Consider the following 19,320-nt stretch of genomic DNA (forward strand, 5'->3'; position numbering starts at 1 on the left):
TGTGATTTTTGTTATCGTGCTTTCTTTGTATAGGTCGGTTCATCTCATATATAAGAGTAAGGTACCTCAATGTTAGGTTGCAGAGTGCTTGGTTCACCTTTGAGATCATCACCGAACCATCCACTGTGTAGATAGTGTAGATTACCCCGTTCTTGGCCTGACGAATCGCCACGTGATTTCGTACACAATAGGCAAGAAACATGTTGACCATCCACTTGTAGCCACATCTGACCATTATATCAGCGGTGACACCATTGATGTTTTTAACTGGGACCAGTGAGCTCGCAGATTAAATTTATTTTGGAGCACCACGACGCCTCATTTTATCCCTTCACACACCATTTCACCACATACCCAGTCCACATCTACACCACGAGGCCTCACACCCGCACCTCACTTAATGGCTTGGGGAAAAGATCTCCGATAAAGAGCCCCTCATAGAGTGCCCGTCAGACATTGCAGCGCCGGCCTGACAAAGGACAAGCCCTATGATGAAGCATGATACCCAGCCGGGTGTGGGAGGGCCCCACTTCCGAAACTGGGCGACACCCCGTCTCCACCTTAGGATAAGGGTGCTGACTGACAACCCATCCTCCACCTCCTTCCCCCGTAGGAACTGTGTACCTCTTCCTCTAAACCGTGTTCTCTGGGGCTCGTATGCTGGACCTACAAGCGCCTCATATCCCTCTTTTGTTATAGTAATGTTGATTCTTCCCCAGTTGGCATATTTAATTTACTTCCCTAGGAAAGTGCCCTAGGCATGTAAATTAAATGTTACTAGTGGGCCTGCAGCACTGCTTGTGTCACTCACTTAAGTAGCCCTTTAACCATGTCTCAGGCCTGCCACTGAAGAACCTGTGTGTGCAGTTTACACTGCCATGTTGACTTGGCAAAAAATACATTTTGTGAGGTCCAGAATTTCCCTTTTGTATGTATAAGTCACCAGTAAGGTAGGCACTGGACAACCCAGAGGGCAGGGTATACTGTATTTAAAAGGCAGAACATGTACTATTATGTTTTGCATGTCCTAGTAGTGAAAAACTCTCAATGCATTTTTTCACTACAGCAAAGCCTATATCTTCCATAGGATAACATTGGGATTACCAAATCACGTTTTATATGAGCCATTTCCAAATGGGAAGCTATGACTGATTAATTTTGGTGTCTCTGGGATCACAACTTAAATTCCAAACTCATGGTGAAGTTTTATTTTAATTTGCAATTTTTTTAATTTCAGCTCAGATAATGCTACTTTTACTTGCAATGTTCTTACTTTAGCCATATGGTTCCTGCTGTCTGTCTCTGATCACGTGTCTGGGATGGGTGACAACTACCCAGAGTTCTCTGCTTCTTATTTGCATTATTTACGCAGCACTCTAAGCCTGAAAAGGTATTGTTGTGACTTATACTGGGTGCTCCCTTTTGTCTGGACAAAGCAAAACCTCTCTGAAGAGTTATAATGATAGCAAACCACAAGTCAGGGATTGCTATTATTCATTTTAAGTTGGTTTGGATGGTATTTTACCAATCCAGAGCAGTAGTGTCTGGATTGGTAAAAGGCTTTTGTCATTTTACAGCTCTGCGTGGATGGCACTGTGATAATACTATGCTTAAAGACTTTGCTGTCGAAATGGCAAAAGACTTTGTCCATTTCTAGCTCGATGTGGATGGCGCTGTGCTAATCCTATGCTTAAAAACCTTCCTAGAAAAACAGACATTTGAGGTGAGCAGATTCAGAGTGTCACTGGTGTTGTAGGATGTTCTATACAACCACTCAGACACCCACTCACCCACCCATACAGCTACTCACAAAGCCACTCACTCACCTATTAAGACACCAAGGAACAGATTTACAAAGCCCCTTGCACCTCATTTATGCCGCCGTTGCGTCACTTTTGTGACGCAGCGGCAACGCAAATCCTGCGGCATGGTGCGGGGTATTTACAACGTGACGCATCTGGGAGATGCGTCACGTTGTAAAGACCTGCACCACATGTAGGCGTTCCTGCGCAGGGGGGGCGTTCCGGCGCAGGAACGCCTCCTAAAAGTGGCTGAGTGAAATCTACAAGATTTCACTTAGTCACTTTTAGGCCCATGCTGCATCAAAACCCTGCGCCTGCTTGAAGCAGGCGTAAGGATTGACGCAGCATTAACAAGATAGGGCCCCCCAGAGCATTGCCGGAGCTGCGTCGCGCTTGCGACGCAACTCCAGCAATGCACCACTTTTACGGCACAGATGCGTCACGCATCTTTGCCGTTTTTGCCCCATGGTGCGCCGCATTGTAAATGCGGAGCATCCATGGTGGCGGAGCTGTGGCGCACGACAACTGGCGCATCAGGGATGCGCCAGTTATTGTAAATATGCCCCCCACTCACTAACAAATACAGCTACTCATACAGCCACTCACTCACCCATTGAGCTACTCACACATCCACTTATTAACCCATACAGCCACTTACACACCCACTTACAGATCCGTATAGCCAATCACACACCTACCCACAGGCCCATACAGCCACTCACATACACACTCACAGACCCATACAACCACTCTCACACCCACTCACACCCCCATTCACAGACCCATACAGCCACTAACACATCCAACTCACAGACCCACGCAACCACTCAAATACCCATTCACAGACCCATACAACCACTCACATACCCACTCACCCACCCTTACAGCCACTCACAGAGCCACTCACTCACCCATACAGCCACTCACACACCAATACAGCTACTCACACGGCCACTCACTCACACTTACAGCTTTTTACACACCCACGTATTCACTCATACAGCCAATCACACACTTACTGACACACCCATACAGCCACACACACACACGGATACACAGTCACACAGCCACTCACATAATATATGTTAAAACATTGAATCACTCAGTAGTCCACAAAGTATACTAATTTAACTTTTGCGGTACCTTAGTATATATCTTTAACTCTCAGAAACATTTAGAAAACACTCAAAATCACTGGATGGTGTCATGAGTGATGTCATTTGAGATGTCATCAGTGATGTCACTGACCATGAACTGTTATATTTAGCTGAGCTAACTATAACTTGCGCCCCCCACCATGCACTGTTTATGACCTCACATATGACATCACTGATGACATGTTCTATGACATCATTTATGACATCATTTATGACATCACTGGTGACATCTCACATGACTTAATAGATGACACAACTGATGACATCATCCAGTGAGAGCGCTATTTTTTTTAAATAGTTTACATAGTGACAGGTAGCTACCATATTATTGTTTTACATAATTTTGTACAGCCTGTATCCAGCTAATGGGTATATGTGTTTACAAAGCGCTTGGGCTCCTGAAGCACCAAAGGTGTGTAGAAGTATTGAACACGTTAAAAATCTTTGTAATGAAGAGTAACTCTGTGTGCAGGTGACAGTTGGTGACTTGTGTGCACTGTATTCCACATAAATATTCTGGTACTGCAGAAAAAGTTTCAAGCAGAACAAAGATTCTACATACTATTTATTAAGTTGGGCATCTTTATGAGCCCCGTTATGGCGCTCTTGACGCATGCACATGTGAGTATCAAGGACCCCCTGTAGAACAATATAGTTCCTGGGACAGGGCAAAACACAATGAAAGGTATAGTTCCCAGGCAATCTAAATTCACATAAGTACAATATCATACAAGAAATGAATACAATACATTTATAAAAAAACAATAATATTTAATCGAAAGCAAGTGCATAAAAAATACATCAAATTCATAACATCATTCAGTTCATATTGTGCAAAGTATATGTAATGGTTAAAAACAGTGAATGGGAAAGATGAATTCTTCAATAATGAGTGGCAGAGATAAATTCTTCGACGCGTGTTTCGGCACAATGGGTGCCTTCGTCAGGAAATTCCACCAATAACTTTTTTATGGGAATATATGAAGCTTGGCTCAAAGTAAAATGTGGGTATCCCCAGGATGTTGAGGAATAATCTTAGTTTTTATCAGAGAAAGCGTTGATGCTAATAAAGGATGATCTTGAGGGAAGAAAACTTCTCAATCGAATGTTCTGTATTTAAAATCTTTTAAAATAGAATAGAGAGTGAGCGTCAATGTGTATATTCCGTGACGCTACTGTTATCATCTTCATAACAGGTATATTTAAAAGTGTTTATCTGTAGAGTTCTTAGCTTCTGGCATGTAGGTTCACGGGTTTGTGCTGGCGCGAATATCGCTCAGTCGACTGAAAAATATACTGAAGGCAGATCCCCAGTACTTACACCCACAATGGCCTTTGAAGATGAGATCAGTTCAAAAGGCCACCTTTGAAATGCACAGCCCCCCTCTAGATTTTGTCCTGTCTGCCATTCTACCCTGAGAGGCTTGATCAATATCTTTAGTGAGGCCAAGACCCTGCCCCTTGGAATGCAGTGCCAATTCGACCTCCTCTTATCCGTCCCAGGAAGGTCCCTCAGAGTTCTGCAGTTCCCTTGAGCCCATAGTTTATGGCTATCTTTTCAGGAATGCACAGATGTGGCTGTCCCATCAGCACCCAGATATGGATTGAGTGACAAGCTGACTGGCACACAGAGCCACAAGCACAGAAATGCTCACTTTCCCAAAGTGGTATTTCCACAGTAGTAATGTCAAATGCACTTGCACCACCGGAGAGGATTTGCCATTAATAACTCAATGATATCAAACACTATACTGCCACTCTTCTGCACGTAGGAAATACAGCTCAATAGCCTTTCCACAGATCCCTCATGTCAATCCTATGCGAGAAGCAGACCCTATTGTACCGAACACACATCCGGTGCTATTCACTACCAGTGCTTTTAGCACATATGCCCTACCTCTTATCGACACCGCACCCTGCCCCAGGGAATACTCTGATGTAGTGAGAGTCATGCAGAACCTTGGCAAGTAGCTTTTTAAATGCCAAGTAACAGTAACCTGCACACACAGGTACCGCCATGGCAAACCTGTGGCACATTTGAAGAGCTACATCCATGAGTGGCACAACCAGTGCTGCAGGCCCACAGAGGAGAATTTGAGTTACATGCCCTAGATATGTCTTACCCCTAGACAAGGGACTTACACCATCCCAGGAATAGGTTTCAGGAGAGCACGTTATCTACAACACCTATTATGCAAATCAGAATTTGTGGACAAGAGAACTACAAAATCTACATTTCTGGACAGACCACCGGGCATTTGGATTTGCCACCACTGCAACATCTGCAAACTGGGATCAAACAAACTGCAAAACAACACTTCCTAATATTAATATCCAATACTCATTTTCCATAAATGTTAGACCTTTTGTAGATCTTACTTGCATGACCACATGGTTGGTGTTACAGCCCTAATGATCACGTGTGCCTTTGAATTCGTCATCACTCACGTCGTCGAAATTTTTGTTTCCTTTCATCTACCTTGTGTTTTCCTTTTATTTTATTAACTCTTCCATAAATACATATACTTTGGACTCTCTCACCCACTTAATAATATTTACTTTCCCTTAGGGTCTTTAGGTTAGCCCTCCTTGGCTATTCCCCACTCCAAATTTTGGATTTTATATGAGGCATCCATGATTACCGGCATCCCGCACAGATGAATATATTTATTTCAGTAACTTCTGGGTCACATGAATCTTTCCGGCAATGACGCTTTAACAAGACTGCAGATGTACAACCCTTTTTTGCGGCCGCAAACGGGTGATAGGCCCGTTTGCGACCGCAAAAAATGTTCCAGGCATGTACAAATGCTGTTTTATGAGTCACTGACTGAAAGCGGAAGTGACTGCTCAGAACTGACTCCGTCGTAGTTCTGTGCAGTTGCGGTTTTCTTCGCGAGGGACTGTTTATGCATTAATTGGCCCATTGCGAGAGTGATTGGACTCCTATCTAACATTTATTTCTGGTATATATTGACATATATTACTCTCAATTGCATTGCGCAATTGTGTGTGTACTATATGCTATTTGAGTTTACTACATTTTTTACCTTGGACTCCTCGTGATAAGGAGAATGAACACATTTTTCTATTGGATGCTCTGTTATTGAATATTGTTTGTCCTGATGATGACCACTCAAGTTTAATGTGGTCAAAACCCTGCTGACGCCTATATATGGCCTTGATTGAAGAGGACGCAATCTTTGCTATTCTTGTTTTTTATTTTGTCTGAACAGCTTATGTGTAATAATTTTCCTCTGTTTATGTTTACACTGTTTATTGTCTTTATAACAGGAGAGCGCCATTGCCATCTAATTTTATATTATTGTCCTATTACATTTTGTACATTTTTGAATTTGTGTAGGGGCATCACTTGCCAAGAGTCTTATACTTGATATATTTTTGTTTTGTTCTATGTGATATATATTCTATATTTTCGTAGTTTATGTTGTATGCAATATACTACTTGAACCCTTGTTAGGATTCCAGTCCTTATTGAAAAAGTGGTCACAGGCATGGTGGTCTGCTGCCCCCAGCAGGCCACCATTCCTGTGAGTGCTGGCCATTCTCAATGGGGTCGCAAATTGCGGTTGCATCATGAATATTGATGAGACATGCAATTTGCATTTCGATTGGGAATCGCAAATAGTGTCTGAGACACTGTTGTACATTGCAATTTGCGACTCACAAATTGCGAGTCGCAAGGCGACGCAATTTGCTAGTGAATTTGCATGCACACGGTGTCCCTCTAGGGATAATACGGTGTATGTAAACCTTTGGCACTTCAAGCACTTATGATACTTTGGGACCACCCATTCCTAGAGATTCATCTACTTACAGTTATGTAACTTCTCTCTACCTATCTATCGCAATGATCATACAACACTTTCTGATATATGTTCTTGGTACAAAATAAAGACATGTACCGCTACGACCACGGGGCACTTGTAAATAGGGTTTGCCCCCATTACTAACCAAACATTACAACATATGGACCTTGAAATGCAAAAAACTGCGCCAGTTTTTTTCTTCTTCTCTTTTGCTACTATCATTTTATCTCCTCCACCTTGATTTTGTTGCCTATATTACGTATGAATGACTTGATGCCTCCTTGGACTTTATGTTGGACCTTTTACATGCATTGGGATCTGTATGTACAAAATGTGTTCATCTCTTGGAATTACTATGCATTATCCTTACCTTTGGCACATGTATGAATTCTTTGTTGTATATCCTTTTATTTGGGGTATGACACATGCTAATTGTTCCTGATAATGCTGATTCAAACTGTTGATTGACTTACCTGCAGCTCCCGTAGGGACTGCTGTTATTGGTTTCTCTCAATGATGTATCTCTACATGCCATTAGTTTTCAAACCAGCATTTGAATTGGTTTTGGCTTTCTATTGACTTATGTATCAAGATGCTAATTTGAACAATTGGAATTATGTTCCCTCTGGGTTGGGACTTTTGCTTTTTCAGTTCCTTTTGTTCCCTTTGTTACCCTATCACTATGATTTGATTTGATTTCAAGTTTTGTAAAGAGAAAACAAATACTTGGAGGTGTCTCTGCTCTAAGAGATAAAGAAACATAGAGAACAGAGGGGCATGTCAGCAACGAGGCGATAAAAAATTATCGCCGCTTTTGCGTCCGTTTTCGGGCGAAAAGCGGCGATAATTTTATCGCCTAATCAGCAAGGTCACGCTATCGCGTGAAACCTTGCATTAGCGCCTGAATTCTGAACGCCCAGCTTTGCATCTCTAATGAGATGCAAAGTGGGCGTTCCTGCCCTGACATGACTGGAGAAATGTCGCTAAGCAACATTTCTCCTATCATCAAGCCCCACGCTATGAAGCATAGCGGCAAGAAAAGTAGCAATAATCCATGTTATTGCTACTTTCCTTACGCCTGCTTCAGGACTGACTTAGCCATGATATCCTATGGAAGGTGGATATCCTGGCTAAGTTTGCCTTGCCCTATCATCAAGCTAACGCCAAACTTCGTGAGATTATCGCTGGGTTTCCAGCGATAATCTCACGTTTGGCAGTTAGCGCTAGGACTCTTATCGCTTTTGAGATAAGCGTTGCTAATAGCACGCTATCTCAGCGATAAAAATCCACGTTAGCCGGCGATAATTATCCTAGCGCTAAGTGCGCTTAGCGATAATTATCGCCGGTCCTTGATGATATGCTCCAGAGTTAGGATTTAGTGCGGGAACTCCAAAAAGAGGGGGCAGATTTAATTTTCTAAGGAAGCCTGTTCCAGTTTTGAGTTGTACTATGCTTATTCAGGTGCCTATGGCATCTATCAACTGGACCATCTTTGGGGTTTTTCACTCTTTCCTTTCTTTCAAATAACTTTTCCTACTGTTTTTCCTTTACCCCTTTAGAAATGATTCCTTTATGTTCGTACTTTCTATTATCAGCATTGAAAAAGCCCCAGGCCTGTGCGCCAAGAAGGGGCAAAACATGTTGGCTGTATTTTTGTTAGTTCTACTGCTCTGGACTATCAGAGAAATACAAAATAAAAAGCATACAAAAAACTTGTGACCATTTCGAACTGTTACCCATTAGGGAATAAGATTCCCCAGAAGATCTAGTTTCCAGCTTTGTTCTTTATCCAAATTCTAGCAGAACAGCATAACTATGATGCTGCTCATGTAAGGTAATTTGATCTGTGTATGTTGTCCCACTTGCTTTATTAACGACTAGACAGTTAACCTCAAGTCCATTTTCAGTTTCGAAGTGTGAAAAAGTGGACCCTTTGAGTACACCACAGTGGGGCAGCACTGACCTAGGACCATATTATGGAAAGGATGCACTGTCCCAGTTTGCGCCACAGTGCATCTTTCAACAGGTGCGCTGGACGCAAACCTGGATAGTGTGCCCCATTACAATGAATCAAACTTGCGCTGCCATGGGTGAAATATGGTGTGCTGCTTCAAAGCCCACTCTTTGTTTTATCTGTGTAGGCGGATCCTACCTGTACTTTTAAAAGGGCTGAGAGATCCCCATGCAGGCGGGTGTGGTGAGTGACTGCACTCACCTGCAGGGGGATGTCTGTGGGGTCCTTGGGACCCTTTTCACCCCTTGAAAAGGCTACCGTCAGGGAGTTGCACTGACAGAGTGCTAGTCTTTTTGGCGAACTTTCAGTGCTCCTCCTAAAGGCATGTTTGCATCTGCTTCTATAATACGTTGTGGGCACAGAGGCAAAGAGAGTTTCTCAGTTGTATGGGATGATGCCCTCTCATGATAGAGCTGGTGTTTCATGTGTGCCAGTGCTATCAGTATTACAGAAGAGGACGTACAAGCGTCTGCTCACCCTTCTACAATACAATTGTGGTCCAGGTCTGGCCAAAGTGGGTGCAAATGCCACTTTGTGTCCCCAGGCCACAATGGATAATACAGTCCCTGGTGTTTAACACCAGAAGTTCAGGGAGATATTTACTATCATTTCACGCAATGCAGGGCACCAAGCACAGTTGCTGCTCTGTGTGAAAGGGAGGCAGTAGAAATGTGCTGTATCTACTAAGATATGGTGCAATTCTGCTGCCTCCTACCGCTGATTGCTGCCTAGCGCCAAAGCAGGCACCCCTACACCATGCAAGGGTGTCTGCATTACAGGCAGGATTATTATGTGCAGAAAGGGATGCTTTCAAGCACACAAACAATCCTTACTAGCATTTTCATATTTTTATTTGTGCTGCAGAATGCATAGAAGGAGTAGGTAAGAAGATGAAATAAAGATATTTCTCTTCATTTAACCAGCTACAGGGAGGCATAACATTTTGGTGCAATGCCAAGTTTACTGACCTCAGTAAATCTAGGATTGTGTCAAAATCCAATTGTGGATTCATGGGGATTCCCGAACTGTACCCATGGAATGCCTCCTGGATTCAAAATAACGCAATACAGCGCATAGCTCTACTTTGTATTTACTAAACCATGCAAAGCAGCTTTGTGTTGCTTAGGAAATGCAAAACAATTTTGCATAGGGGCTTCCTCATAAAAGTGACGCAACCCTGACACAAATCCTTAGTTAATTTGATCGTCGGTGTCTCCTAATCGTATTCACAATCATACAGAAGCAATAAAAGAAGAGATGATGAAGTGTGAACCGGGTCACAAAAAAGGAGAATGGGTTGGGCAACTAGCAAAGGGAGTACATGGGTCTTTTCTCGTAAGTAACTTTACAATAAAATGGGCAATTTTCATCAGAATATCAATTCTGCAAAAGTAAGTATGCCATGGAATTATCATGGGCCGTTTCATCATTGCTGACTTAATCATTTACAGGTAGGTAAGGCTATAATTCCTTTTTTCACAGTTCCTGTAAATACTCTTTCTTGATTCATAGGTGGAAACAAATCTGCTGGCCTGATGTGCCAAATCCTGCAGGAAGCAGCATGGCAGAATGGTCTGATGATATGTCCAAGGTAACACTGTATATATTCTTCTGTGCTTATGTGCTGTTCCTTGAAAACCTAATTTGGACTTGAACTTTGACCACAAACAGTTATGCCTCAGCCTAAAATTAAGGCCTCATTTATGATGAATTGGCGTAGGGCAGAGCTGAAAGTCTTCTTGCTGCGCTGCCCTAAGCCTATGCCAATGTCAAAGGGCAGGAATGCACGTGATTATGAAATAAGGTGCATTCTTGTCCTTTTTCCCTGTGCTGGTGCAACATTTGCTGGCTAACTCCAATGCAGGCACCCTTACACCATGGTGCAAGGGTGCCTCCATTGCAGGCAGGATTGTTTTTGTGTAGGAAAGGGCAACTTCCTGCCCCAAAAAGTCTAGAGAGGCATTTTCCTTTTTCTATGTGTGCTACAGAATGTGAGGAGAAATACAAATATTTCTCCTTGCTACACCTGCTCTGGGGAGGCGTTTTGGAGCTTCCCCAGCTGTACCTGATTAAGTAAATCTGAGGCATCATCAAAACCCATGGGTGTTGTGTCGTAAAACCCGCCTCCTTGGCACAGAGTAATGCAAGGCAGCGACTTGCGCTGCTTCGGCTTACTCCATATTTATGAGGCCGTGCAAAGCCATTCAGAGTGGCTTTGCATCGCCTCATAGGTATGATTTAGAGCCTTACACCACTAAAGTGTAAAGTGTAAAAAAAAGTGATGCCCTGGCAGAGAAAACCTCTCAAAAATAAGCCACTTTGTTTTTGAAAGTCATTATAACAAGCTCATGCCTTGTTGTTCAGTATCAGTTAACACAGCTAGAGAAAGGATATTTCTCAGAGAGAGAGTTAAAAAACTCTTAGACATTAAGCTCTTCACAGTTACATCCATCATGATTTGTGCAGGGACACCATTTCAGTAATACTGCACCCAGAATTACCAGTTTTATGGGGAATGGTAACTCTGGAATGCGGTATTACTGGACTGGCAGTGTAGGGCCATTAGAGTGTGAAAGCTGACTATTTGCCAGTGAGTGTGGAAATGGGTGTTTGGGCACCGATTCTCCTGTTCTTTTCCCTCATTCTGGGCCCTGTGTCACCATGCATAAGTCGCTTTTTTCTTAGTGAAATGTGAGTGGAGATATATCTTGAGAACTTGATGTTCCTACACAACTCATAATCCCAATTAGTGATGAAATGACTGTTAACCACACAGTGGAATATTTCCTAATCTTTCAAGCAATGCAAGCCAGCAAGCTAAGTTGCTACCCTGCAAAGCTTGGAAGGGGTGAATAGAAATGCTCTATATTTATCAAGAAATGGATAATTTCTGCTGATGCACTGTGTGCTGCCTAGCACCAACTCAGGCACCCTTGAACAATAGTGCAAGCGCAAGGGTCCCTGCGTTATGGGCAGGATTGTTTTCGTGCAGGAAGAGATACCTTCCTGCACAAAAACAATTATTTGAGGCATTTGCAGCACATGTGGAAAGAGGAACTAATTAACATGAAATAAAGAAATTTCTCCTTGTCACGCCTCTTTGGGAAAAGCGTAGCATTTTGATGCATCCCCCTGGTTTACTAGCTTTTGTAAATCCAGCAATATGCCAAAATCTATGGGTGGATGCATGGGAATGGAATGCTCCACCCATGGAACTCTTCCCAGATTTAAATGTAACACAAAGCAAAGTCCTGATAAATCTTGGCCACAATGTTTGTCACATACATCTTAACATCTCTACTTTAGTTTTATGCTCTTGTTGTTGAGGGAAAGAAACTTCAAAACAGTTTTGTAGGACAAATGGTAACTTCCGACAGTTCCTTATAGCCAGATTGGGGGAGGAGGGGTAAAATCATAATTTTTTGCATTTCTTGTTTCAAAGAAAAGGTTTTCTCAGGGTATTTTTAAAGTTCCATTTGTCCTGCTCTGATTAAGAGAAACACAGTCCTAGATTTACAAAGATTTTGTGCCGGGGGTTTTTTACATATTTTTTAACACAGATCTGAAACAAAATCCATGGGGTAGATTTACAAACTTTTTGCGCTGTATTAGCTCCACTTTTTGCACAAAATTCCCATACATCTATCCGTAGATGTTTACACAATCCATAGCTACAATGAATTGTAGGCCTAGATTTACAAAGAGTTGGCGCATAGACAGGTGGGAAAATTAGTAGTCAGAGAGGCGTGTATTGAATATGAAAATCAGAAGTCTGCCATCTTTGTGAAGGCAAACTTAGGAACTCTGGGAGAGGGTTATTCCCACTTCCCACAGGAAGTGGTCATATAGGGGGCGTAGTGACCCCAGGGGTATGTAGCCCAATGGCTACTACCTTACACCCCCCTAACACTCCTAATTCTAGTATTTAGCAGAGCCCCTGGCACAAGGAAATCAGACCCTGCTGACCTAAAAGAAGAAGGACTGAAGAGGTACAAAAAGCAAGAACTGTGGAAGGAGCAACTGACTTGGAGCCAACCCAGCCGGCCTGTTCTCTGTGTCCGACGATTGCTAAAAGTCGACTCACCCTGTGTAAGTTGCAGTGCCTCCAAAAGCCTGGGAGGACCGCCAGCACTTCTGCCAGGACTCAGGAACACCCATAGAGAAGCGGGGCAACTTCCCTGTGTCCTGTAGGTACCAAAGAAAGAACTGTGTAAACCCGACACCAGCCCGCACCACTGCACCCATCGCTCCAATCCCAAGTGGAAGTGGGCCAACTGTACCAGCATGCCCCACCAGCGAAGAAACCCAACTTGGGGTTGCCAGGCGGGGACTCCTCAAAGCCACCTACATCCTCTGTGTGCAGCTCCCCGACTGGGAGTCACTCGGCTGTGAAAAACCTGAAGCCTCAAGACACCTCTGCAGCGGTCACTCCTGGCTCCAGTGGAAATGAACTGAAGGAATCCCCATGTCTCAGAGCATCGTGAGACCTGAGCCCCCTTGTTGGGTCAGCCTGACTGGCTTTCCAGTCCAAGCCTGCAGCCTCTTTTCTACCGCGCCAATTCCCATTGTTGACATTGGGCACCAGATGCTGAAAAGAACCTCTGCACCCGGCTGCCTCAGTGCCGCCCGAGGTGACCTGTTGGTGCTGCCTTGGATCTTGCTTCATGCATGTTTTTCCATAGGATAACATTGGGCACCCAACTCTGAAAGGCACCTCTGCACCCAGCCGCCCCAGTGCCGCCCGAGGTGACATGTTGGTGCTGCATTGGACCTTGTCCCATACTTACCTTAAATCTAGGCGATTGGTCCTGTAAGTCGCTGTGAAGTACCTGTATGTGGTGTATGTCTTTCCTCCATAGGATAACATTACCTCTTCAGAAATTGCTCTGTGTTGATTTCTCAAACCTGTAAAAACTCATAACATGAAACGTACTTACCTGATTTTGATGATCTTGGTGCCAAACGTTATATAAAGGTAAGAGTATTTTTTATAAATTTGCATGGATCTCCTTATTGAGTCGTGTGCATCATTTTTTGGCTGTGTGTGTATTGCAGATGTCTAACACTCCTCTCTGTCAAACTCACCCAGGATCATGTTTATTGTCTTCTGCTTAACAGCCTCCATAGGGGCCAACCAAGTTGATAACATCTATTAACTTGGGTGGAGCCTGAACCCTCCTTTCATTTAGTTCTTTGAGTAGATCAGAAAGGAAAAAAATCCAATAGTAGGTGTGCAAGGGTACACTTTTGTTTAATTCATTGCAGAAGATGTACATATTTAAATAGAATGCTGAAACATATTAAATATTTTTTTCCTATTGACAGGTTACTCCACTGCTATACATTCAGTCTGATGGGATTTTAAATGATGAAATTATCAATGTTTTGGATTTCCTTTGCACTGATGGAAATAAGACTAAAGTGATTGAAGAATATCCTAGGAACTTCTTAGAATCAACAAGTAGACAACATAATTCTCATTGCTGGAAAGAGATTGATTTTGCAAAGCCTCCATCTCCCCTGTCCTACATATCTCCAGAGAAAATTTACAAGAGTCAATCATCTGACACACCAGGGGAACAAATAAATGTATCCGGGAGCTGTTTGATTCAAGGTTTACATTATGAAGAGGACAGTATTCAGTACACGGCTGAAGAGGAGATATTTATGGATAAAGCTGCTTTCAACCCCTATTTGAAGAATTCAGTCATTACGCGAGAATTCATATTTCCTGGGAATAGCTCAAACCAAATTGAAACAGGACACAACCAGCAGTTAATGTTAATAGCTCCTGGCCCACTGAAGGGTATAGGAGAGCACTATGTAACCACGGATATGGTGGGCCTTAGAGTGGTGCATTAAGCTGTGAGTAAGAGAATAGTTCCAGATTAAGTAGCATCAGAGAACTTCTTGCTGGAGAGCCTTCCAAAAAGTGAAAATGAGCAGTTGGTCCTCGTGCACACTATCACTGTCCTACATTTTTATAATAGGCTAGAAATGAAAGCAATGGGAAAAAAAGACAAACTGCATTGATCTACAACCAGATGGTTTTGCGTTTGATATCAGATAAAAACAATCGCGTTCAAAATATAAATCTATTTTATTTTATGGAAGGTCTCTCTTGTTTTTGATTTGGTCAAAATGTATAATGTATATTGTTGTGCCATGGAATGAAGCAATGCTTAACGGATGGCGGAATGATTTCAATTTGATTGACCTTTGTTGGAACCTCCACTTTCTGGTTGGCTGAAGGGATGACCTCAGCCAGGCAGAACCTACTGCTCCGGTCAAGGACAGGTGATTATACTCACTGTATAACCTGTGCTCACCCTTGGGTAGCTTGGCACTGAACAGTCAGGCTGATTCTCAGAGGCAATGTGTAAAGCAAAGGAACAGCAGATAATTGCGATAAATACACCGAGCGTCACAAAAGAGACTTCGCACAGGATGTATGTAAATAACGTTTGTATTCAACACACATATTCAATCATTATAACATGAACATCATATTCTTTTGAGTATAATACATTTGAAAATATTACTAGCAGTACTAGGCCCACTCGTATGGTTATGATATCAATAGCATGCACACTTTGGACAATTCCTAATCTAACCCCCCAATAATGAGAGCACCCTTATGCGGTGCGACATGCTGTCCACCCCAGGCCCACCCTAGGAATCCTGATAATACAATCCCATATAGTTATAGGTTCACCCAAGGTCACAACAATATAAAAAAATATGTACATAAGCGATATTAGGTCACTTTTTAGCAGCACCGCGGGCCAGAGCCACACGGGTAAACCCAATGTCAAATGTATTGTCCATTTGGCATGAAATCATCATGTAATGCGGCACCGCCGGCTAGTGTCGTGAATCACAGGCGGTGTGCAGACTATCACTCTCACTCACACATACTCACTCTGCACAGCTCCCTAAGTGCAACAGGTATCAGCCCAGTCCCTATGAAAAGCTTTTGCACACATACGCACTCAGCACCCTAACGCGGTGCTACTGGTACCCAGCATGTCAATGGATAACACCCTACAGACTCTGTGGCCCCAGCCTCCCTCCACACTCTTAGTTCATCCCGATGGTTCTATATGCCCAGATGTACGATAACTAGCACCTCCTCCTGGATAATAGGCCGCATGCGGCCAAAGTAATACTTAGTCTAGGTCCTCAGGAAGCAGGTGGGGATATGAAGCAAGTTTTAATTAGAAAGTAGACGTAAACAAGGGGAGTTTAACAGCCACTTGGGAAGCTCATCCACAGTTCTCAAAACACAATGGAATCGCACAGTCTCTTAACGCACTTCTGAACTGTTCTGACATCAAGATGTCTTCTTGAGGGGCCAGATGTGGAGAGGGCAGTTGGTCTGCTGTGGTAAGGGTCAAAAGGGAACAACCGATGACTGAGGAGTAACACAAGGGAGCCTCTCAATAGGAGGAGGTGCTCCGATTGGTACACATTGTTCAGGATCATGCCTAGGCAATCCGGACACAGGGTCTGGTGCAAGTTGGTATGGGTCGCACTCGACACTTCAGATTTCAATCAATCAAACAATCAGGGTTTTGTAGGACGCACTACTCACCCGTTAGGGTCTCAATGTGCTGAGGGGAGGGTGAGCAGTTCTGTTTGGGTCATTTGAATAGCCAGGTCTTGAGGTCTTTCCTGAATTGGTGCCTAGTCAGGCTACGCCTGTGGTGGAGAGGGAGATCATTCCAGGTCTTGGCTGCGAGGTAGGAGAAGGACCTTCCACCCAATCAGGTTCTGTAGAAGTATGGGACAGCCGCTAGGGAGAGGTCAGCCGACAGAGGTTTCTTTTGGGGACATAGAAGAAGCGGTCGTTGAGGCATTGAGGTCCGATGTTGTGGAGGGCTTTTTAGGCGTGCGTGAGCAGCTTGAAAGTTATTCTTATTTCGAAGAGGAGCCAGTGAAGGTCGCAAAGGTGATGTGGTTGTGCCGTGGGATATCGAGGATTAGTCTCGCTGTATGGTCTGGAGTTTGGGCAGGAGTTTTTTGTTGATTCCCGCATAGAGGGCATTGTCGTAGTCCAGTCTGCTGATGATGAGGGGGTTAGTGACCATTTTCCTTGCTTCGGAAGGGATCCACTTGAATGTTTTACATAGGATGATGCGGGTGTTGAAGCATGCGGAGAAGGCGGCGTTGATTTGGCGATTCATAGTGAGCAATGAGTACAGTATGATGATGAGGTTAAGTGCATGGTCTGTCGGAATATGTGGGTTTCTGAGGGCGGGGGGCCATCAGGCGTCGTTCCATGTGGAGTGGGTGGAGCCGAGGGCAAGGACATCTGTTTTCTCTGAGTTAAGTTTCAGGCAGCTGTTCTTCATCCAGGTTGCGACAGCTTTCATCCCTTCTCGGGAGTTGTGCCTGATGTTGGCAGGGTTCCTTGGTGAGGGAGAGAATGAGCTGGGTGTCATCCGCGTAGGAGATGATGTTGACCCTATGGTTTCTGATGATGGTTGCGAGGGGGGCCATGTAGACGTTGAAGAGGGTGGGGCTGAGGGCGGATCCTTGGGGTACTCCGCATCTGATCTCTGTTGGTTCTGAGAGGAAGGGGCGGGAGTCTTATCTCAGTGTTCTGCCTGTGAGAAATGAGCGTAACTAGTCAAGGGCCTGGAGTCTGGTGGTTAGTGTGCGGTGGGAGACGGTGTCGAAGGCTGCTGATAGGTCCAGGAGAATGTGGGTTGCCATTTGGCTTGGTCGAGGAGGGTGTGGATGTCATCTGTGGCAGCGAGGAGGGCAGCCTCGGTGCTGTGGTTGCTGTGGAATCCAGATTGAGAGGTGTCTATGATGTTGTTGGCTACGATGAAGTGTGCTAGCTGGGTGTTGATAGCCTTTTCGATGACCTTGGCTGCGAAAGGAAGCATTGAGATGGGTCTGAAATTCTTGAGGTCCTTCGGGTCTGCGGAGAATTTCTTTAGGAGGGGGTTGACTTCGGCACGCTTCCAGTTGTTGGGGAATATGGCGGTTTCAAAGGAGCAGTTGATGGTTCGACGCAGCTCGTGTACGATGGCTGTGGCGGTCCTGTGGAGGATGTGTGGCGGGCAGGGATCTGAAGGTGCTCTGGAGTGGATGCTCTTCATGGTCTTTAAGGTGTCTTCTGTCGTGAGTGGGGTCCAGGTAAGTAGGGTCTGTTGGGTAGTGTCGCCGCTGGGGGTGTGGGTAGGGGATTTCAAGCACAGAGAATTGCAAATTCTGTACTTCCGTGGAAATGAGGCTCAGGGACCAGTGCACATTGAGATGGGTTGCACCAGGCAATTCCAGTCATACACACGAAGAGTTGCAATTTTGTACCTTCCTGGAAATTAGGCACAATATCTTGTGCACAATGAGACAGGTAGCACCACACTAGTTTGTTCATACATACACAGGCTCAAGCTCAGCAGAGCCATATGAGGTAGAATGTGGCACTACTACGGGCACACCCCCAACTCTGAGGGCAGCATCCTGTGAATCAGACTCCACACGCAATGAGCATGCAGTCGGCATATCGCACAAGAGAGATGCACCATGATTAACAAAACGGGCCACGCAGGGTCTCGTGACCGGTGAATCCACTCACCACCAGCTAGACGCTTATGAGTGTCAGGGTCCCTGCAGTACAGGAACCACACGCCGTAGATGCGGACAAGATTTCTGGGGTTCTGAACTAGAAAATCCGGTCTCCAGGCACAATTTTTAGTTGTACACTCACACTACGCTACCATTTGGAATTCAGTAGCCAATGTGGGCACTTGAGAGGGTACCGCTCTCCAGTTGACACAGGTAGATGGTGTGGGTCCGTCGTGGGAGACCTTTGATGTCCATGAAATCTTCAGGAGAACAGGAAGCCCGTGGTCGAGGCTGAAGTGTGGCACTTCAGGGTGCCACACTTCAGCAGGTCTTTGGCCCAGGCCAGCCACTATTCCAAAAGGGCATGCAGTCCCCTTCACTGGCAGTAATTCTCTATGTGCACAAAAGAGTCCTCTGGTAATGTGCACTACGCAGTACGGGTTCTCCAGTCCCGCATCCCCACAAGCGTATCTTACCTCTTGCTGAAGGATTGCACCAGTAGTTATACTTCAATGTGTCTTTGAAGTTATAGGTGATATAAGTGGTTTCCTTTTGAACCACAGATGTCTCCACTAAATTATAGGCCTGTCAGACATGGGCTGTGGAATGCAGATCATAATCTTTAGTGGTGCCATGGTTCAGCCCATAGAGGCTAAGTGTAAAAAACTTCTCTCTCTAATCTTTCCCATTCGACCCTCAAATGGCAGAGGCCTTCTGTTCTCGTGGGATGCCCATGGTTTATGGCTGTCACTTGCGGAATGCAGAGATGTGCTCCTCCGATCCCTGGTGTCCACTGGAGCCTGGCACCATGGCACATAAGACTCTTGAAGCCTTATTTATGAGGCCTTTTGCCGCTGTTGCGTGACTTTTTTGTGTCACTGCAGCAGCGCAAAGGATGTGCCACACTGCTCAATATTTACAAAGTGACTCCTCTAAGC

General features: G+C 44.4%; 1 protein-coding gene across 4 annotated transcripts in view; it reads left to right on the plus strand.

Annotated features, from left to right (window-relative positions):
- The window catches only part of IL31RA (interleukin 31 receptor A), a 1,058,288-nt gene extending 1,043,391 nt beyond the window's left edge, over positions 1 to 14,897 (plus strand). For all 4 annotated transcript variants that reach the window (XM_085631330.1, XM_085631333.1, XM_085631331.1 and 1 more), the window contains 2 exons: positions 10,316 to 10,394; positions 14,129 to 14,897. In XM_085631330.1, coding sequence (XP_085487456.1) covers positions 10,316 to 10,394; positions 14,129 to 14,665 — 616 coding nt within the window. In that variant the 3' untranslated portion in view covers positions 14,666 to 14,897. The remainder of the gene's footprint in view (positions 1 to 10,315; positions 10,395 to 14,128) is intronic.
- Positions 14,898 to 19,320: the final 4,423 nt, after the last annotated feature.

The sequence above is a fragment of the Triturus cristatus genome, chromosome 2_1 (genome assembly GCF_964204655.1).
Source record: "Triturus cristatus chromosome 2_1, aTriCri1.1, whole genome shotgun sequence".
NCBI lineage: Eukaryota > Metazoa > Chordata > Amphibia > Caudata > Salamandridae > Triturus > Triturus cristatus.